Source organism: Scyliorhinus torazame, chromosome 14, assembly GCF_047496885.1.
Source record: "Scyliorhinus torazame isolate Kashiwa2021f chromosome 14, sScyTor2.1, whole genome shotgun sequence".
Lineage (NCBI taxonomy): Eukaryota > Metazoa > Chordata > Chondrichthyes > Carcharhiniformes > Scyliorhinidae > Scyliorhinus > Scyliorhinus torazame.
Genome location: NC_092720.1, coordinates 201,909,929 through 201,930,019, shown reverse-complemented (window position 1 = coordinate 201,930,019; position 20,091 = coordinate 201,909,929). Strand labels below are relative to the sequence as shown.

General features: G+C 48.8%; 1 protein-coding gene across 1 annotated transcript in view; it reads left to right on the top strand.

Moving 5' to 3' along the window:
* Window positions 1-6,187, top strand: part of LOC140389138 (uncharacterized) — a gene marked incomplete at its 5' end in the record, with an annotated part of 61,345 nt that extends 55,158 nt beyond the window's left edge. Inside the window, one exon of the mRNA XM_072473295.1 lies at window positions 6,117-6,187. Coding sequence (XP_072329396.1) covers window positions 6,117-6,187 — 71 coding nt within the window. The remainder of the gene's footprint in view (window positions 1-6,116) is intronic.
* Window positions 6,188-20,091: the final 13,904 nt, after the last annotated feature.

Sequence of the window (20,091 nt, the reverse complement as noted above, 5' to 3'; positions counted from 1 at the left end):
CGGAGAGAGAAAGAGTCGGAGAGAGAAAGAGTCGGAGAGAGAAAGAGTCGGAGAGAGAAAGAGTCGGAGAGAGAAAAAGAGTCGGAGAGAGAAAAAGAGTCGGAGAAAAAAAAGAGTCGGAGAGAGAAAGAGTCGGAGAGAGAAGGAGTCGGAGAGTGAAAAAGTCGGAGCAGAAGTAGTCGGAGAGAGGAGTCGGATGGAGAAAGAGTCGGAGAGAGAAAGAGTCGGAGAGAGAAAGAGTCGGAGAGAGAAAGAGTCGGAGAAAGAGATGCAGAACGAAAGAGTCGGAGAGAGAAAGAGTCGGAGAGAGAAAGAGTCGGAGAGAGAAAAAGGCGAGAGAGAAAGAGTCGGAGAGAGAAAGCGTCCGAGAGAGAAAGAGTCGGAGAGAGAAAGAGACGGAGAACGAAAGACTCGGAGAGAGAAAGAGCCGGAGAGAGAAAGAGACGGAAATAGAGATAGGAAGGGACAGAGAGCGAGAAAGAGATGGAGAGAGAAAGTCGAAGACAGAAAAAGTCGAGAGAGAAAGCGACGGAGAACGAAAGAGACAGAGAACGAAAGAGTCGGAGAGAGAAAGAGTCGGAGAGAGAAAGTGTCGGAGAGAAAGAGACGGAGGACGAAAGAGATGCAGAATGAAAGAGTCGGAGAGAGAAAATGACGGAGAGAGAAGAGTCGGAGAGAGAAAGAGTCGGAGGGAGAATGCGTCGGAGAGAGAAAGAGACGGAGAACGCAAGAGTCGGACAGTGAAAGAGTCGGACAGTGAAAGAGTCGGAGATTGAAAGAGTCGGAGAGTGCAAGAGTCGGAGAGTGAAAGAGTCGTAGAGAGGAGTCGGAGGGAGAAAGAGTCGGAGGGAAAAAGCGTCGGAGGGAGAAATAGTCGGAGGGAGAAAGAGTCGGAGAGAGAAAAAGTCGGAGAGAGAAAGAGTCGGAGAGAGAAAGAGTCGGAGAGAGAAAGAGTCGGAGAGAGAAAGAGTCGGAGAGAGAAAAAGTCGGAGAGAGAAAGAGTAGGAGAGAGAAAGTGTCGGAGAGAAAGAGACTGAGGACGAAAGAGACAGAGAACGAAAGAGTCGGAGAGAGAAAGAGTCGGAGAGAGAAAGAGTCGGAGAGAGAAAGAGTCGGAGAGAGAAAGAGTCGGAGAGAGAAAAAGTCGGAGAGAGAAAGAGTCGGAGAGAGAAAGTGTCGGAGAGAAAGAGACTGATGACGAAAGAGATGCAGAACGAAAGAGTCGGAGAGAGAAAAAGGCGGAGAGAGAAGAGTCGGAGAGGGAAAGAGTCGGAGAGAGATAAAGTCGAGAGAGAAAGAGATGGAGAACGAATGAGATGGAGAATGAAAGAGTCGGAGAGAGAAAGAGACGGAGAACGAAAGAGTCGGAGAGAGAAAGAGCCGGAGAGAGAAAGAGTCGGAGAGAGAAAGAGTCGGAGAGAGAAAGAGTCGGAGAGAGAAAAAGTCGGAGAGAGAAAAAGTCGGAGAGAGAAAAAGTCGGAGAGACAAAAAGTCGAGAGAGAAAGAGTCGGAGAGAGAAAGAGTCGGAGAGAGAAAGAGCCGGAGAGAGAAAGAGTCGGAGAGAGAAAGAGTCGGAGAGAGAAAGAGACGGAGAGAGAAAAAGTCGGAGAGAGAAAAAGTCGGAGAGAGAAAAAGTCGGAGAGAGAAAGAGTCGGAGATAGAAAAAGACAGAGAACGAAAGAGTCGGAGAGAGAAAGAGTCGGAGAGAGAAAGAGTCGGAGAGAGAAAGAGTCGGAGAGAGAAAGAGTCGGAGAAAGAGATGCAGAACGAAAGAGTCGGAGAGAGAAAGAGTCGGAGAGAGAAAGAGTCGGAGAGAGAAAAAGGCGAGAGAGAAAGAGTCGGAGAGAGAAAGCGTCCGAGAGAGAAAGAGTCGGAGAGAGAAAGAGACGGAGAACGAAAGACTCGGAGAGAGAAAGAGCCGGAGAGAGAAAGAGACGGAAATAGAGATAGGAAGGGACAGAGAGCGAGAAAGAGATGGAGAGAGAAAGTCGAAGACAGAAAAAGTCGAGAGAGAAAGCGACGGAGAACGAAAGAGACTGAGAACGAAAGAGTCGGAGAGAGTAAGAGTCGGAGAGAGAAAGAGTCGGAGAGAGAAAGAGTCGGAGAGAGAAAGTGTCGGAGAGAAAGAGACGGAGGACGAAAGAGATGCAGAATGAAAGAGTCGGAGAGAGAAAAAGACGGAGAGAGAAGAGTCGGAGAGAGAAAGAGTCGGAGGGAGAATGCGTCGGAGAGAGAAAGAGACGGAGAACGCAAGAGTCGGACAGTGAAAGAGTCGGACAGTGAAAGAGTCGGAGATTGAAAGAGTCGGAGAGTGAAAGAGTCGGAGAGTGAAAGAGTCGTAGAGAGGAGTCGGAGGGAGAAAGAGTCGGAGGGAAAAAGCGTCGGAGGGAGAAATAGTCGGAGGGAGAAAGAGTCGGAGAGAGAAAAAGTCGGAGAGAGAAAGAGTCGGAGAGAGAAAGAGTCGGAGAGAGAAAGAGTCGGAGAGAGAAAGAGTCGGAGAGAGAAAGAGTCGGAGAGAGAAAAAGTCGGAGAGAGAAAGAGTAGGAGAGAGAAAGTGTCGGAGAGAAAGAGACTGAGGACGAAAGAGACAGAGAACGAAAGAGTCGGAGAGAGAAAGAGTCGGAGAGAGAAAGAGTCGGAGAGAGAAAGAGTCGGAGAGAGAAAGAGTCGGAGAGAGAAAAAGTCGGAGAGAGAAAGAGTCGGAGAGAGAAAGTGTCGGAGAGAGAAAAAGACGGAGAGAGAAAGTGTCGGAGAGAAAGAGACTGAGGACGAAAGAGACGCAGAACGAAAGAGTCGGAGAGAGAAAAAGGCGGAGAGAGAAGAGTCGGAGAGGGAAAGAGTCGGAGAGAGATAAAGTCGAGAGAGAAAGAGATGGAGAACGAATGAGATGGAGAATGAAAGAGTCGGAGAGAGAAAGAGACGGAGAGAGAAAGAGCCGGAGAGAGAAAGAGTCGGAGAGAGAAAGAGTCGGAGAGAGAAAGAGTCGGAGGGAAAAAGAGCCGGAGAGAGAAAGAGTCGGAGAGAGAAAGAGTCGGAGAGAGAAAAAGTCGGAGAGAGAAAGAGACGGAGAACGAAAGAGTCGGAGAGAGAAAGAGTCGGAGAGAGAAAGAGTCGGAGAGAGAAAGAGTAGGAGAGAGAAAGTGTCGGAGAGAAAGAGACTGAGGACGAAAGAGACAGAGAACGAAAGAGTCGGAGAGAGAAAGAGTCGGAGAGAGAAAGAGTCGGAGAGAGAAAGAGTCGGAGAGAGAAAGAGTCGGAGAGAGAAAGAGTCGGAGAGAGAAAAAGTCGGAGAGAGAAAGAGTCGGAGAGAGAAAGTGTCGGAGAGAAAGAGACTGATGACGAAAGAGATGCAGAACGAAAGAGTCGGAGAGAGAAAAAGGCGGAGAGAGAAGAGTCGGAGAGGGAAAGAGTCGGAGAGAGATAAAGTCGAGAGAGAAAGAGATGGAGAACGAATGAGATGGAGAATGAAAGAATCGGAGAGAGAAAGAGACGGAGAACGAAAGAGTCGGAGAGAGAAAGAGCCGGAGAGAGAAAGAGTCGGAGAGAGAAAGAGTCGGAGAGAGAAAGAGTCGGAGAGAGAAAAAGTCGGAGAGAGAAAAAGTCGGAGAGAGAAAAAGTCGGAGAGAGAAAAAGTCGAGAGAGAAAGAGTCGGAGAGAGAAAGAGTCGGAGAGAGAAAGAGCCGGAGAGAGAAAGAGTCGGAGAGAGAAAGAGTCGGAGAGAGAAAGAGACGGAGAGAGAAAAAGTCGGAGAGAGAAAAAGTCGGAGAGAGAAAAAGTCGGAGAGAGAAAGAGTCGGAGATAGAAAAAGACAGAGAACGAAAGAGTCGGAGAGAGAAAGAGTCGGAGAGAGAAAGAGTCGGAGAGAGAAAGAGTCGGAGAGAGAAAGAGTCGGAGAAAGAGATGCAGAACGAAAGAGTCGGAGAGAGAAAGAGTCGGAGAGAGAAAGAGTCGGAGAGAGAAAAAGGCGAGAGAGAAAGAGTCGGAGAGAGAAAGCGTCCGAGAGAGAAAGAGTCGGAGAGAGAAAGAGACCGAGAACGAAAGACTCGGAGAGAGAAAGAGCCGGAGAGAGAAAGAGACGGAAATAGAGATAGGAAGGGACAGAGAGCGAGAAAGAGATGGAGAGAGAAAGTCGAAGACAGAAAAAGTCGAGAGAGAAAGCGACGGAGAACGAAAGAGACAGAGAACGAAAGAGTCGGAGAGAGTAAGAGTCGGAGAGAGAAAGAGTCGGAGAGAGAAAGAGTCGGAGAGAGAAAGTGTCGGAGAGAAAGAGACGGAGGACGAAAGAGATGCAGAATGAAAGAGTCGGAGAGAGAAAGAGTCGGAGGGAGAATGCGTCGGAGAGAGAAAGAGACGGAGAACGCAAGAGTCGGACAGTGAAAGAGTCGGAGATTGAAAGAGTCGGAGAGTGAAAGAGTCGGAGAGTGAAAGAGTCGTAGAGAGGAGTCGGAGGGAGAAAGAGTCGGAGGGAAAAAGCGTCGGAGGGAGAAATAGTCGGAGGGAGAAAGAGTCGGAGAGAGAAAAAGTCGGAGAGAGAAAGAGTCGGAGAGAGAAAGAGTCGGAGAGAGAAAGAGTCGGAGAGAGAAAAAGTCGGAGAGAGAAAGAGTAGGAGAGAGAAAGTGTCGGAGAGAAAGAGACTGAGGACGAAAGAGACAGAGAACGAAAGAGTCGGAGAGAGAAAGAGTCGGAGAGAGAAAGAGTCGGAGAGAGAAAGAGTCGGAGAGAGAAAGAGTCGGAGAGAGAAAAAGTCGGAGAGAGAAAGAGTCGGAGAGAGAAAGTGTCGGAGAGAGAAAAAGACGGAGAGAGAAAGTGTCGGAGAGAAAGAGACTGAGGACGAAAGAGACGCAGAACAAAAGAGTCGGAGAGAGAAAAAGGCGGAGAGAGAAGAGTCGGAGAGGGAAAGAGTCGGAGAGAGATAAAGTCGAGAGAGAAAGAGATGGAGAACGAATGAGATGGAGAATGAAAGAGTCGGAGAGAGAAAGAGACGGAGAGAGAAAGAGCCGGAGAGAGAAAGAGTCGGAGAGAGAAAGAGTCGGAGAGAGAAAGAGTCGGAGAGAGAAAGAGCCGGAGAGAGAAAGAGTCGGAGAGAGAAAGAGCCGGAGAGAGAAAGAGTCGGAGAGAGAAAGAGTCGGAGAGAGAAAAAGTCGGAGAGAGAAAAAGTCGGAGAGAGAAAAAGTCGGAGAGAGAAAAAGTCGGAGAGAGAAAGAGTCGGAGAGATAAAGAGTCGGAGATAGAAAAAGACAGAGAACGAAAGAGTCGGAGAGAGAAAGAGTCGGAGAGAGAAAGAGTCGGAGAGAGAAAGAGTCGGAGAGAGAAAGAGTCGGAGAGAGAAAGAGTCGGAGAGAGAAAGAGTCGGAGAGAGAAAGAGTCGGAGAGAGAAGAATCGGAGAGAGAAAGAGTCGGAGAGAGAAAGAGTCGGTGAGAGAAAAAGTCGAGAGAGTAAGAGTCGGAGAGAGAAAAAGTCGAGAAAGAGTCGGAGAGAGAAAAAGACGGAGAGAGAAAGAGTAGGAGAGAGAAAGTGTCGGAGAGAAAGAGACTGAGGACGAAAGAGACGCAGAACGAAAGAGTCGGAGAGAGAAAGAGCCGGAGAGAAAGAGACGGAGATAGAGATAGGACGGGACAGAGAGCGAGAAAGAGGCGGAGAGCGAGAAAGAGACATGGAGAGAGAAAGTCGGAGAGAGAAAAAGGTCGAGAGAGAAAGCGACGGAGAACGAAAGAGACAGAGAACGAAAGAGTCGGAGAGAGAAAGAGTCGGAGAGAGAAAAAGGCGGAGAGAGAAAGAGTTGGAGATAGAAAGAGACGGGAGAGAAAGAGTCGGAGAGAGAAAGAGTAGGACGGAGAAAGTTTCGGACGGAGAAAGAGTCGGAGAGAGAAAGAGTCGGAGGGAGAAAAAGGCGGAGAGAGAAAGAGTTGGAGATAGAAAGAGACGGGAGAGAAAGAGTCGGAGAGACAAAGTGTCGGAGAGAAAGAGACGGAGAACGAAAGAGATGCAGAATGAAAGAGTCGGAGAGAGAAAGAGTCGGAGGGAGAAAAAGGCGGAGAGAAAGAGTCGGAGAGAGAAAGAGTAGGACGGAGAAAGTTTCGGACGGAGAAAGAGTCGGAGAGCGACAAAACGTCAGAGACAGAGAAAGTGCCGAAGAGACAAAGTGTCGGAGAGAAAGAGACGGAGGACGAAAGAGATGCAGAATGAAAGAGTCGGAGAACGAAAGAGTCGGAGAACGAAAGAGTCGGAGAGAGAGAGAGTCGGAGAGAGAAAGAGTCGGAGAGAGAGAGAGTCGGAGAGAGAAAGAGTCGGAGAGAGAAAGAGTCGGAGAGAGAAAGAGACTGAGGACGAAAGAGACGCAGAACGAAAGAGTCGGCGAGAGAAAAAGGCGGAGAGAGAAGAGTCAGAGAGAAAAAGAGTTGGAGATAGAAAGAGACAGAGAACGAAAGAGTCGGAGAGAGAAAGAGTCGGAGAGAGAAAGAGTTGGAGAGAGAAAGAGTCGGAGAGAGAAAGAGTCGGAGAGAGAAAGAGTAGGAGAGAGAAAGAGTCGGAGAGAGAAAGACTCGTTGAGAGAGAAAGAGTCGTTGAGAGAGAAAGAGTCGTTGAGAGAAAGAGTCGTTGAGATAAAGAGTCGTTGAGATAAAGAGTCGGAGAGAGAAAGAGTCGGAGAGAGAAAGAGTCGGAGAGAGAAAGAGTCGGAGAGAGAAAGAGTCGGAGAGAGAAAGAGTCGGAGAGAGAAGGAGTCGGAGAGTGAAAAAGTCGGAGCAGAAGTAGTCGGAGAGAGGAGTCGGATGGAGAAAGAGTCGGAGAGAGAAAGAGTCGGAGAGAGAAAGAGTCGGAGAGAGAAAGAGTCGGAGAAAGAGATGCAGAACGAAAGAGTCGGAGAGAGAAAGAGTCGGAGAGAGAAAGAGTCGGAGAGAGAAAAAGGCGAGAGAGAAAGAGTCGGAGAGAGAAAGCGTCCGAGAGAGAAAGAGTCGGAGAGAGAAAGAGACGGAGAACGAAAGACTCGGAGAGAGAAAGAGCCGGAGAGAGAAAGAGACGGAAATAGAGATAGGAAGGGACAGAGAGCGAGAAAGAGATGGAGAGAGAAAGTCGAAGACAGAAAAAGTCGAGAGAGAAAGCGACGGAGAACGAAAGAGACAGAGAACGAAAGAGTCGGAGAGAGAAAGAGTCGGAGAGAGAAAGTGTCGGAGAGAAAGAGACGGAGGACGAAAGAGATGCAGAATGAAAGAGTCGGAGAGAGAAAAAGACGGAGAGAGAAGAGTCGGAGAGCGAAAGAGTCGGAGGGAGAATGCGTCGGAGAGAGAAAGAGACGGAGAACGCAAGAGTCGGACAGTGAAAGAGTCGGACGGTGAAAGAGTCGGAGATTGAAAGAGTCGGAGAGTGAAAGAGTCGGAGAGTGAAAGAGTCGTAGAGAGGAGTCGGAGGGAGAAAGAGTCGGAGGGAAAAAGCGTCGGAGGGAGAAATAGTCGGAGGGAGAAAGAGTCGGAGAGAGAAAAAGTCGGAGAGAGAAAGAGTCGGAGAGAGAAAGAGTCGGAGAGAGAAAGAGTCGGAGAGAGAAAGAGTCGGAGAGAGAAAAAGTCGGAGAGAGAAAGAGTAGGAGAGAGAAAGTGTCGGAGAGAAAGAGACTGAGGACGAAAGAGACAGAGAACGAAAGAGTCGGAGAGAGAAAGAGTCGGAGAGAGAAAGAGTCGGAGAGAGAAAGAGTCGGAGAGAGAAAGAGTCGGAGAGAGAAAGAGTCGGAGAGAGAAAGAGTCGGAGAGAGAAAAAGTCGGAGAGAGAAAGAGTCGGAGAGAGAAAGTGTCGGAGAGAAAGAGACTGATGACGAAAGAGATGCAGAACGAAAGAGTCGGACAGAGAAAAAGGCGGAGAGAGAAGAGTCGGAGAGGGAAAGAGTCGGAGAGAGATAAAGTCGAGAGAGAAAGAGATGGAGAACGAATGAGATGGAGAATGAAAGAGTCGGAGAGAGAAAGAGACGGAGAACGAAAGAGTCGGAGAGAGAAAGAGCCGGAGAGAGAAAGAGTCGGAGAGAGAAAGAGTCGGAGAGAGAAAGAGTCGGAGAGAGAAAGAGTCGGAGAGAGAAAAAGTCGGAGAGAGAAAAAGTCGGAGAGAGAAAAAGTCGGAGAGAGAAAAAGTCGAGAGAGAAAGAGTCGGAGAGATAAAGAGTCGGAGATAGAAAAAGACAGAGAACGAAAGAGTCGGAGAGAGAAAGAGTCGGAGAGAGAAAGAGTCGGAGAGAGAAAGAGTCGGAGAGAGAAAGAGCCGGAGAGAGAAAGAGTCGGAGAGAGAAAGAGTCGGAGAGAGAAAGAGACGGAGAGAGAAAAAGTCGGAGAGAGAAAAAGTCGGAGAGAGAAAAAGTCGGAGAGAGAAAAAGTCGGAGAGAGAAAGAGTCGGAGAGATAAAGAGTCGGAGATAGAAAAAGACAGAGAACGAAAGAGTCGGAGAGAGAAAGAGTCGGAGAGAGAAAGAGTCGGAGAGAGAAAGAGTCGGAGAGAGAAAGAGTCGGAGAGAGAAAGAGTCGGAGAGAGAAAGAGTCGGAGAGAGAAGAATCGGAGAGAGAAAGAGTCGGAGAGAGAAAGAGTCGGTGAGAGAAAAAGTCGAGAGAGTAAGAGTCGGAGAGAGAAAAAGTCGAGAAAGAGTCGGAGAGAGAAAAAGACGGAGAGAGAAAGAGTAGGAGAGAGAAAGTGTCGGAGAGAAAGAGACTGAGGACGAAAGAGACGCAGAACGAAAGAGTCGGAGAGAGAGAGAGAGTAGGACGGAGAAAGTTTCGGACGGAGAACGAAAGAGTCGGAGAACGAAAGAGTCGGAGAGAGAAAGAGTCGGAGGGAGAAAAAGGCGGAGAGAGAAAGAGTTGGAGATAGAAAGAGACGGAGAGAGAAAGAGTCGGAGAGACAAAGTGTCGGAGAGAAAGAGACGGAGAACGAAAGAGATGCAGAATGAAAGAGTCGGAGAGAGAAAGAGTCGGAGGGAGAAAAAGGCGGAGAGAAAGAGTCGGAGAGAGAAAGAGTAGGACGGAGAAAGTTTCGGACGGAGAAAGAGTCGGAGAGCGACAAAACGTCAGAGACAGAGAAAGTGCCGAAGAGACAAAGTGTCGGAGAGAAAGAGACGGAGGACGAAAGAGATGCAGAATGAAAGAGTCGGAGAACGAAAGAGTCGGAGAACGAAAGAGTCGGAGAGAGAGAGAGTCGGAGAGAGAAAGAGTCGGAGAGAGAAAGAGTCGGAGAGAGAAAGAGTCGGAGAGAGAAAGAGACTGAGGACGAAAGAGACGCAGAACGAAAGAGTCGGCGAGAGAAAAAGGCGGAGAGAGAAGAGTCAGAGAGAAAAAGAGTTGGAGATAGAAAGAGACAGAGAACGAAAGAGTCGGAGAGAGAAAGAGTCGGAGAGAGAAAGAGTTGGAGAGAGAAAGAGTCGGAGAGAGAAAGAGTCGGAGAGAGAAAGAGTAGGAGAGAGAAAGAGTCGGAGAGAGAAAGACTCGTTGAGAGAGAAAGAGTCGTTGAGAGAAAGAGTCGTAGAGAGAAAGAGTCGTTGAGATAAAGAGTCGGAGAGAGAAAGAGTCGGAGAGAGAAAGAGTCGGAGAGAGAAAAAGTCGGAGAGAGAAAGAGTCGGAGAGAGAAAGAGTCGGAGAGAGAAAGAGACGGAGAATGAAAGAGTCGGAGAGAGAAAGAGTCGGTGAGAGAAAGAGACTGAGGACGAAAGAGACGCAGAACGAAAGAGTCGGAGAGAGAAAGAGTCGGAGAGAGAAAGAGTCGGAGAGAGAAAGAGACGGAGAATGAAAGAGTCGGAGAGAGAAAGAGTCGGAGAGAGAAAGAGTCGGAGAGAGAAAGAGACGGAGAATGAAAGAGTCGGAGAAAGAGTCGGAGAGAGAATGAGTCGGAGAGAGAAGGAGTCGGAGAGAGAAAAGTAGGAGAGAGAAAGAGTCGGAGAGAAAGTGTTGGAGAGAAAGAGACGGAGGAGGAAAGAGACGCAGAACGAAAGAGTCGGAGAGAGAAGAGCCGGAGAGAGAAAGAGACGGAGAGAGAAGGAGTTGGAGATAGAAAGAGACGCAGAATGAAAGAGTCGGAGAGAGAAAGAGTAAGAGAGAGAGACGCAGAACGAAAGATTCGGAGAGAGAAAGAGTCGGAGAGAGATAGTGTCGGAGAGAGAAAGAGTAGGAGAGAGAAAGAGTCGGAGAGAAAGTGTTGGAGAGAAAGAGACGGAGGAGGAAAGAGTCGGAGAACGAAAGAGTCGGAGAGAGAGAGAGTCGGAGAGAGAAAGAGTCGGAGAGAGAAAGAGTCGGAGAGAGAAAGAGTCGGAGAGAGAAAGAGACTGAGGACGAAAGCGACGCAGAACGAAAGAGTCGGCGAGAGAAAAAGGCGGAGAGAGAAGAGTCAGAGAGAAAAAGAGTTGGAGATAGAAAGAGACAGAGAACGAAAGAGTCGGAGAGAGAAAGAGTCGGAGAGAGAAAGAGTTGGAGAGAGAAAGAGTCGGAGAGAGAAAGAGTCGGAGAGAGAAAGAGTAGGAGAGAGAAAGAGTCGGAGAGAGAAAGACTCGTTGAGAGAGAAAGAGTCGTTGAGAGAAAGAGTCGTAGAGAGAAAGAGTCTTGAGATAAAGAGTCGGAGAGAGAAAGAGTCGGAGAGAGAAAGAGTCGGAGAGAGAAAGAGTCGGAGAGAGAAAGAGTCGGAGAGAGAAAGAGTCGGAGAGAGAAAGAGTCGGAGAGAGAAAGAGTCGGAGAGAGAAAGAGTCGGAGAGAGAAAGAGACGGAGAATGAAAGAGTCGGAGAGAGAAAGAGTCAGTGAGAGAAAGAGACTGAGGACGAAAGAGACGCAGAACGAAAGAGTCGGAGAGAGAAAGAGTCGGAGAGAGAAAGAGTCGGAGAGAGAAAGAGACGGAGAATGAAAGAGTCGGAGAGAGAAAGAGTCGGAGAGAGAAAGAGATGCAGAACGAAAGAGTCGGAGTAAGAAAGAGTCGGAGAAAGAGTCGGAGAGAGAATGAGTCGGAGAGAGAAGGAGTCGGAGAGAGAAAAGTAGGAGAGAGAAAGAGTCGGAGAGAAAGTGTTGGAGAGAAGGAGTTGGAGATAGAAAGAGACGCAGAATGAAAGAGTCGGAGAGAGAAAGAGTAAGAGAGAGAGACGCAGAACGAAAGATTCGGAGAGAGAAAGAGTCGGAGAGAGATAGTGTCGGAGAGAGAAAGAGTCGGAGAGAGAAAGAGTCGGAGAGAGAAGGAGTCGGAGAGAGAAAGAGACGGAGAACGAAAGAGTTGGAGAAGAAAGCGTCGGAGAGAGAAAGAGTCGGAGAGAGAAGGAGTCGGAGAGAGAAAGAGTAGGAGAGAAAGTGTCAGAGAGAAAGAGACGGAGGAGGAAAGAGACGCAGAACGAAAGAGTCTGAGAGAGAAAGAGTCTGAGAGAGAAAGAGTCGGAGAGAGAAAGAGACGGAGAACGAAAGAGTCGGAGAGAGAAAGAGTCGGAGAGAGAAAGAGACGGAGAGAGAAAGAGTCGGAGAGAGAAAGAGTCGGAGAGAGAAAGAGTCGGAGAGAGAAAGAGTCGGAGAGAGAAAGAGTCGGAGAGAGAAAGAGTCGGAGAGAGAAAGAGTCGGAGAGAGAAAGAGTCGGAGAGAGAAAGAGTCGGAGAGAGAAAAAGTCGAGAGAGAAAGAGTCGGAGAGATAAAGAGTCGGAGATAGAAAAAGACAGAGAACGAAAGAGTCGGAGAGAGAAAGAGTCGGAGAGAGAAAGAGTCGGAGAGAGAAAGAGTCGGAGAGAGAAAGAGCCGGAGAGAGAAAGAGTCGGAGAGAGAAAGAGTCGGAGAGAGAAAGAGGCGGAGAGAGAAAAAGTCGGAGAGAGAAAAAGTCGGAGAGAGAAAAAGTCGGAGAGAGAAAAAGTCGGAGAGAGAAAGAGTCGGAGAGATAAAGAGTCGGAGATAGAAAAAGACAGAGAACGAAAGAGTCGGAGAGAGAAAGAGTCGGACAGAGAAAGAGTCGGAGAGAGAAAGAGTCGGAGAGAGAAGAATCGGAGAGAGAAAGAGTCGGAGAGAGAAAGAGTCGGTGAGAGAAAAAGTCGAGAGAGTAAGAGTCGGAGAGAGAAAAAGTCGAGAAAGAGTCGGAGAGAGAAAAAGACGGAGAGAGAAAGAGTAGGAGAGAGAAAGTGTCGGAGAGAAAGAGACTGAGGACGAAAGAGACGCAGAACGAAAGAGTCGGAGAGAGAGAGAGAGTAGGACGGAGAAAGTTTCGGACGGAGAACGAAAGAGTCGGCGAACGAAAGAGTCGGAGAGAGAAAGAGTCGGAGGGAGAAAAAGGCGGAGAGAGAAAGAGTTGGAGATAGAAAGAGACGGAGAGAGAAAGAGTCGGAGAGACAAAGTGTCGGAGAGAAAGAGACGGAGAACGAAAGAGATGCAGAATGAAAGAGTCGGAGAGAGAAAGAGTCGGAGGGAGAAAAAGGCGGAGAGAAAGAGTCGGAGAGAGAAAGAGTAGGACGGAGAAAGTTTCGGACGGAGAAAGAGTCGGAGAGCGACAAAACGTCAGAGACAGAGAAAGTGCCGAAGAGACAAAGTGTCGGAGAGAAAGAGACGGAGGACGAAAGAGATGCAGAATGAAAGAGTCGGAGAACGAAAGAGTCGGAGAACGAAAGAGTCGGAGAGAGAGAGAGTCGGAGAGAGAAAGAGTCGGAGAGAGAAAGAGTCGGAGAGAGAAAGAGTCGGAGAGAGAAAGAGACTGAGGACGAAAGAGACGCAGAACGAAAGAGTAGGCGAGAGAAAAAGGCGGAGAGAGAAGAGTCAGAGAGAAAAAGAGTTGGAGATAGAAAGAGACAGAGAACGAAAGAGTCGGAGAGAGAAAGAGTCGGAGAGAGAAAGAGTTGGAGAGAGAAAGAGTCGGAGAGAGAAAGAGTCGGAGAGAGAAAGAGTAGGAGAGAGAAAGAGTCGGAGAGAGAAAGACTCGTTGAGAGAGAAAGAGTCGTTGAGAGAAAGAGTCGTAGAGAGAAAGAGTCGTTGAGATAAAGAGTCGGAGAGAGAAAGAGTCGGAGAGAGAAAGAGTCGGAGAGAGAAAAAGTCGGAGAGAGAAAGAGTCGGAGAGAGAAAGAGTCGGAGAGAGAAAGAGACGGAGAATGAAAGAGTCGGAGAGAGAAAGAGTCGGTGAGAGAAAGAGACTGAGGACGAAAGAGACGCAGAACGAAAGAGTCGGAGAGAGAAAGAGTCGGAGAGAGAAAGAGTCGGAGAGAGAAAGAGACGGAGAATGAAAGAGTCGGAGAGAGAAAGAGTCGGAGAGAGAAAGAGTCGGAGAGAGAAAGAGACGGAGAATGAAAGAGTCGGAGAAAGAGTCGGAGAGAGAATGAGTCGGAGAGAGAAAAGTAGGAGAGAGAAAGAGTCGGAGAGAAAGTGTTGGAGAGAAAGAGACGGAGGAGGAAAGAGACGCAGAACGAAAGAGTCGGAGAGAGAAGAGCCGGAGAGAGAAAGAGACGGAGAGAGAAGGAGTTGGAGATAGAAAGAGACGCAGAATGAAAGAGTCGGAGAGAGAAAGAGTAAGAGAGAGAGACGCAGAACGAAAGATTCGGAGAGAGAAAGAGTCGGAGAGAGATAGTGTCGGAGAGAGAAAGAGTAGGAGAGAGAAAGAGTCGGAGAGAAAGTGTTGGAGAGAAAGAGACGGAGGAGGAAAGAGTCGGAGAACGAAAGAGTCGGAGAGAGAGAGAGTCGGAGAGAGAAAGAGTCGGAGAGAGAAAGAGTCGGAGAGAGAAAGAGTCGGAGAGAGAAAGAGACTGAGGACGAAAGAGACGCAGAACGAAAGAGTCGGCGAGAGAAAAAGGCGGAGAGAGAAGAGTCAGAGAGAAAAAGAGTTGGAGATAGAAAGAGACAGAGAACGAAAGAGTCGGAGAGAGAAAGAGTCGGAGAGAGAAAGAGTTGGAGAGAGAAAGAGTCGGAGAGAGAAAGAGTCGGAGAGAGAAAGAGTAGGAGAGAGAAAGAGTCGGAGAGAGAAAGACTCGTTGAGAGAGAAAGAGTCGTTGAGAGAAAGAGTCGTAGAGAGAAAGAGTCGTTGAGATAAAGAGTCGGAGAGAGAAAGAGTCGGAGAGAGAAAGAGTCGGAGAGAGAAAGAGTCGGAGAGAGAAAGAGTCGGAGAGAGAAAGAGTCGGAGAGAGAAAGAGTCGGAGAGAGAAAGAGTCGAAGAGAGAAAGAGTCGGAGAGAGAAAGAGTCGGAGAGAGAAAGAGACGGAGAATGAAAGAGTCGGAGAGAGAAAGAGTCAGTGAGAGAAAGAGACTGAGGACGAAAGAGACGCAGAACGAAAGAGTCGGAGAGAGAAAGAGTCGGAGAGAGAAAGAGTCGGAGAGAGAAAGAGACGGAGAATGAAAGAGTCGGAGAGAGAAAGAGTCGGAGAGAGAAAGAGATGCAGAACGAAAGAGTCGGAGTAAGAAAGAGTCGGAGAAAGAGTCGGAGAGAGAATGAGTCGGAGAGAGAAGGAGTCGGAGAGAGAAAAGTAGGAGAGAGAAAGAGTCGGAGAGAAAGTGTTGGAGAGAAAGAGACGGAGGAGGAAAGAGACGCAGAACGAAAGAGTCGGAGAGAGAAGAGCCGGAGAGAGAAAGAGACGGAGAGAGAAGGAGTTGGAGATAGAAAGAGACGCAGAATGAAAGAGTCGGAGAGAGAAAGAGTAAGAGAGAGAGACGCAGAACGAAAGATTCGGAGAGAGAAAGAGTCGGAGAGAGATAGTGTCGGAGAGAGAAAGAGTCGGAGAGAGAAAGAGTCGGAGAGAGAAGGAGTCGGAGAGAGAAAGAGACGGAGAACGAAAGAGTTGGAGAAGAAAGCGTCGGAGAGAGAAAGAGTCGGAGAGAGAAAGAGTCGGAGAGAGAAGGAGTCGGAGAGAGAAAGAGTAGGAGAGAAAGTGTCAGAGAGAAAGAGACGGAGGAGGAAAGAGACGCAGAACGAAAGAGTCTGAGAGAGAAAGAGTCTGAGAGAGAAAGAGTCGGAGAGAGAAAGAGACGGAGAACGAAAGAGTCGGAGAGAGAAAGAGTCGGAGAGAGAAAGAGACGGAGAGAGAAAGAGTCGGAGAGAGAAAGAGTCGGAGAGAGAAAGAGTCGGAGAGAGAAAGAGTCGGAGAGAGAAAGAGTCGGAGAGAGAAAGAGTCGGAGAGAGAAAGAGTCGGAGAGAGAAAGAGTCGGAGAGAGAAAGAGTCGGAGAGGGAAAGAGTCGGAGAGGGAAAGAGTCGGAGAGGGAAAGAGTCGGAGAGGGAAAGAGTCGGAGAGAGATAAAGTCGAGAGAGAAAGAGATGGAGAACGAAAGAGACGGAGAACGAAAGAGACGGAGAACGAAAGAGACGCAGAACGAAAGAGACGCAGAACGAAAGAGACGCAGAACAAAAGAGTCGGAGAGAGAAAGAGTCGGAGAGAGAAAGAGTCGGAGAGAGAACGAGTCGGAGAGAGAAAGAGTCGGTGATAGAAAGAGACGGAGAGAGAAAGAGACGGAAAACAAAAGAGATGGAGAGAGAAAGAGTCGGAGAGAGAAAGAGTCGGTGAGAGAAAAATATGGCGCGAGAAAGAGTCGGAGAGCAAAAGAGACGGAGTGCGAAAGAGTCGGAGAGAGAAAGAGACGGAAATAGAGATAGGAAGGGACAGAGAGCGAGAAAGAGATGGAGAGAGAAAGTCAGAGAGAGAAAAAGTCGAGAGAGAAAGCGACGGAGAACGAAAGAGACAGAGAACGAATGAGTCGGAGAGAGAAAGTGTCGGAGAGAAAGAGACGGAGAACGAAAGAGACGCAGAACAAAAGATTCGGAGAGAGTCGGAGAGGGAAAGAGTCGGAGAGAGAAAGAGTCGGAGCGAGAAAGAAATGGAGCGTGAAAGGGTCGCAGAGAGAAAGAGACAGAGAACGAAAGAGACGGAGAACGAAAGAGTCGGAGAAAGAGTCGGAGAGGGAAAGAGTCGGAGAGGGAAAGAGTCGGAGAGGGAAAGAGTCAGAGAGAGTAAGAGTCGGAGAGAGTAAGAGTCGGAGAGAGAAAGAGTCGGAGAGAGAAAGAGTCGGAGAGAGAAAGAGTCGGAGAGAGAAAGAGTCGGAGAGAGAAAGAGTCGGAGAGAGAAAGAGTCCGAGAGAGAAAGAGTCCGAGAGAGAAAGAGTCCGAGAGAGAAAGAGTCCGAGAGAGAAAGAGTCGGAGAACGAAAGAGTCGGAGAACGAAAGAGTCGGAGAGAGAAAGAGTCGGAGAGAGAAAGAGTCGGAGAGAGAAAGAGTCGGAGAGAGAAAGTGTCGGAGAGAGAAAGAGACGGAGAATGAAAGAGTCGGAGAGAGAAAGAGTCGGTGAGAGAAAGAGACTGAGGACGAAAGAGACGCAGAACGAAAGAGTCGGAGAGAGAAAGAGTCGGAGAGAGAAAGAGTCGGAGAGAGAAAGAGACGGAGAATGAAAGAGTCGGAGAGAGAAAGAGTCGGAGAGAGAAAGAGATGCAGAACGAAAGAGTCGGAGGAAGAAAGAGTCGGAGAAAGAGTCGGAGAGAGAATGAGTCGGAGAGAGAAGGAGTCGGAGAGAGAAAAGTAGGAGAGAGAAAGAGTCGGAGAGAAAGTGTTGGAGAGAAAGAGACGGAGGAGGAAAGAGACGCAGAACGAAAGAGTCGGAGAGAGAAGAGCCGGAGAGAGAAAGAGACGGAGAGAGGAGGAGTTGGAGATAGAAAGAGACGCAGAATGAAAGAGTCGGAGAGAGAAAGAGTAAGAGAGAGAGACGCAGAACGAAAGATTCGGAGAGAGAAAGAGTCGGAGAGAGATAGTGTCGGAGAGAGAAAGAGTAGGAGAGAGAAAGAGTCGGAGAGAAAGTGTTGGAGAGAAAGAGACGGAGGAGGAAAGAGTCGGAGAACGAAAGAGTCGGAGAGAGAGAGAGTCGGAGAGAGAAAGAGTCGGAGAGAGAAAGAGTCGGAGAGAGAAAGAGTCGGAGAGAGAAAGAGACTGAGGACGAAAGAGACGCAGAACGAAAGAGTCGGCGAGAGAAAAAGGCGGAGAGAGAAGAGTCAGAGAGAAAAAGAGTTGGAGATAGAAAGAGACAGAGAACGAAAGAGTCGGAGAGAGAAAGAGTCGGAGAGAGAAAGAGTTGGAGAGAGAAAGAGTCGGAGAGAGAAAGAGTCGGAGAGAGAAAGAGTAGGAGAGAGAAAGAGTCGGAGAGAGAAAGACTCGTTGAGAGAGAAAGAGTCGTTGAGAGAAAGAGTCGTAGAGAGAAAGAGTCGTTGAGATAAAGAGTCGGAGAGAGAAAGAGTCGGAGAGAGAAAGAGTCGGAGAGAGAAAGAGTCGGAGAGAGAAAGAGTCGGAGAGAGAAAGAGTCGGAGAGAGAAAGAGTCGGAGAGAGAAAGAGTCGGAGAGAGAAAGAGTCGGAGAGAGAAAGAGACGGAGAATGAAAGAGTCGGAGAGAGAAAGAGTCGGTGAGAGAAAGAGACTGAGGACGAAAGAGACGCAGAACGAAAGAGTCGGAGAGAGAAAGAGTCGGAGAGAGAAAGAGTCGGAGAGAGAAAGAGACGGAGAATGAAAGAGTCGGAGAGAGAAAGAGTCGGAGAGAGAAAGAGATGCAGAACGAAAGAGTCGGAGTAAGAAAGAGTCGGAGAAAGAGTCGGAGAGAGAATGAGTCGGAGAGAGAAGGAGTCGGAGAGAGAAAAGTAGGAGAGAGAAAGAGTCGGAGAGAAAGTGTTGGAGAGAAAGAGACGGAGGAGGAAAGAGACGCAGAACGAAAGAGTCGGAGAGAGAAGAGCCGGAGAGAGAAAGAGACGGAGAGAGAAGGAGTTGGAGATAGAAAGAGACGCAGAATGAAAGAGTCGGAGAGAGAAAGAGTAAGAGAGAGAGACGCAGAACGAAAGATTCGGAGAGAGAAAGAGTCGGAGAGAGATAGTGTCGGAGAGAGAAAGAGTAGGAGAGAGAAAGAGTCGGAGATAGAAGGAGTCGGAGAGAGAAAGAGACGGAGAACGAAAGAGTTGGAGAAGAAAGCGTCGGAGAGAGAAAGAGTCGGAGAGAGAAAGAGTCGGAGAGAGAAGGAGTCGGAGAGAGAAAGAGTAGGAGAGAAAGTGTCAGAGAGAAAGAGACGGAGGAGGAAAGAGACGCAGAACGAAAGAGTCTGAGAGAGAAAGAGTCGGAGAGAGAAAGAGTCGGAGAGAGAAAGAGACGGAGAACGAAAGAGTCGGAGAGAGAAAGAGTCGGAGAGAGAAAGAGACGGAGAGAGAAAGAGTCGGAGAGAGAAAGAGTCGGAGAGAGAAAGAGTCGGAGAGAGAAAGAGTCGGAGAGAGAAAGAGTCGGAGAGAGAAAGAGTCGGAGAGAGAAAGAGTCGGAGAGAGAAAGAGTCGGAGAGGGAAAGAGTCGGAGAGGGAAAGAGTCGGAGAGGGAAAGAGTCGGAGAGGGAAAGAGTCGGAGAGGGAAAGAGTCGGAGAGAGATAAAGTCGAGAGAGAAAGAGATGGAGAACGAAAGAGACGGAGAACGAAAGAGACGGAGAACGAAAGAGACGCAGAACGAAAGAGACGCAGAACGAAAGAGACGCAGAACAAAAGAGTCGGAGAGAGAAAGAGTCGGAGAGAGAAAGAGTCGGAGAGAGAACGAGTCGGAGAGAGAACGAGTCGGAGAGAGAAAGAGTCGGAGAGAGAAAGAGTCGGTGATAGAAAGAGACGGAGAGAGAAAGAGACGGAAAACAAAAGAGATGGAGAGAGAAAGAGTCGGAGAGAGAAAGAGTCGGTGAGAGAAAAATATGGCGCGAGAAAGAGTCGGAGAGCAAAAGAGACGGAGTGCGAAAGAGTCGGAGAGAGAAAGAGACGGAAATAGAGATAGGAAGGGACAGAGAGCGAGAAAGAGATGGAGAGAGAAAGTCGGAGAGAGAAAAAGTCGAGAGAGAAAGCGACGGAGAACGAAAGAGACAGAGAACGAATGAGTCGGAGAGAGAAAGTGTCGGAGAGAAAGAGACGGAGAACGAAAGAGACGCAGAACAAAAGATTCGGAGAGAGTCGGAGAGGGAAAGAGTCGGAGAGAGAAAGAGTCGGAGCGAGAAAGAAATGGAGCGTGAAAGGGTCGCAGAGAGAAAGAGACAGAGAACGAAAGAGACGGAGAACGAAAGAGTCGGAGAAAGAGTCGGAGAGGGAAAGAGTCGGAGAGGGAAAGAGTCGGAGAGGGAAAGAGTCAGAGAGAGTAAGAGTCGGAGAGAGTAAGAGTCGGAGAGAGAAAGAGTCGGAGAGAGAAAGAGTCGGAGAGAGAAAGAGTCGGAGAGAGAAAGAGTCGGAGAGAGAAAGAGTCCGAGAGAGAAAGAGTCCGAGAGAGAAAGAGTCCGAGAGAGAAAGAGTCCGAGAGAGAAAGAGTCCGAGAGAGAAAGAGTCCGAGAGAGAAAGAGTCGGAGAACGAAAGAGTCGGAGAACGAAAGAGTCGGAGAGAGAAAGAGTCGGAGAGAGAAAGAGTCGGAGAGAGAAAGAGTCGGAGAGAGAAAGTGTCGGAGAGAGAAAGAGACGGAGAATGAAAGAGTCGGAGAGAGAAAGAGTCGGTGAGAGAAAGAGACTGAGGACGAAAGAGACGCAGAACGAAAGAGTCGGAGAGAGAAAGAGTCGGAGAGAGAAAGAGTCGGAGAGAGAAAGAGTCGGAGAGAGAAAGAGACGGAGAATGAAAGAGTCGGAGAGAGAAAGAGTCGGAGAGAGAAAGAGATGCAGAACGAAAGAGTCGGAGGAAGAAAGAGTCGGAGAAAGAGTCGGAGAGAGAAGGAGTCGGAGAGAGAAAAGTAGGAGAGAGAAAGAGTCGGAGAGAAAGTGTTGGAGAGAAAGAGACGGAGGAGGAAAGAGACGCAGAACGAAAGAGTCGGAGAGAGAGGAGCCGGAGAGAGAAAGAGACGGAGAGAGAAGGAGTTGGAGATAGAAAGAGACGCAGAATGAAAGAGTCGGAGAGAGAAAGAGTCAGAGAGAGAGACGCAGAACGAAAGATTCGGAGAGAGAAAGAGTAGGAGAGAGAAAGAGTCGGAGAGAGAAGGAGTCGGAAAGAGAAAGAGACGGAGAACGAAAGAGTTGGAGAAGAAAGCGTCGGAGAGAGAAAGAGTCGGAGAGAGAAAGAGTCGGAGAGAGAAGGAGACGGAGAGAGAAAGAGTAGGAGAGAAAGTGTCAGAGAGAAAGAGACGGAGGAGGAAAGACACGCAGAACGAAAGAGTCTGAGAGAGAAAGAGTCGGAGAGAGAAAGAGA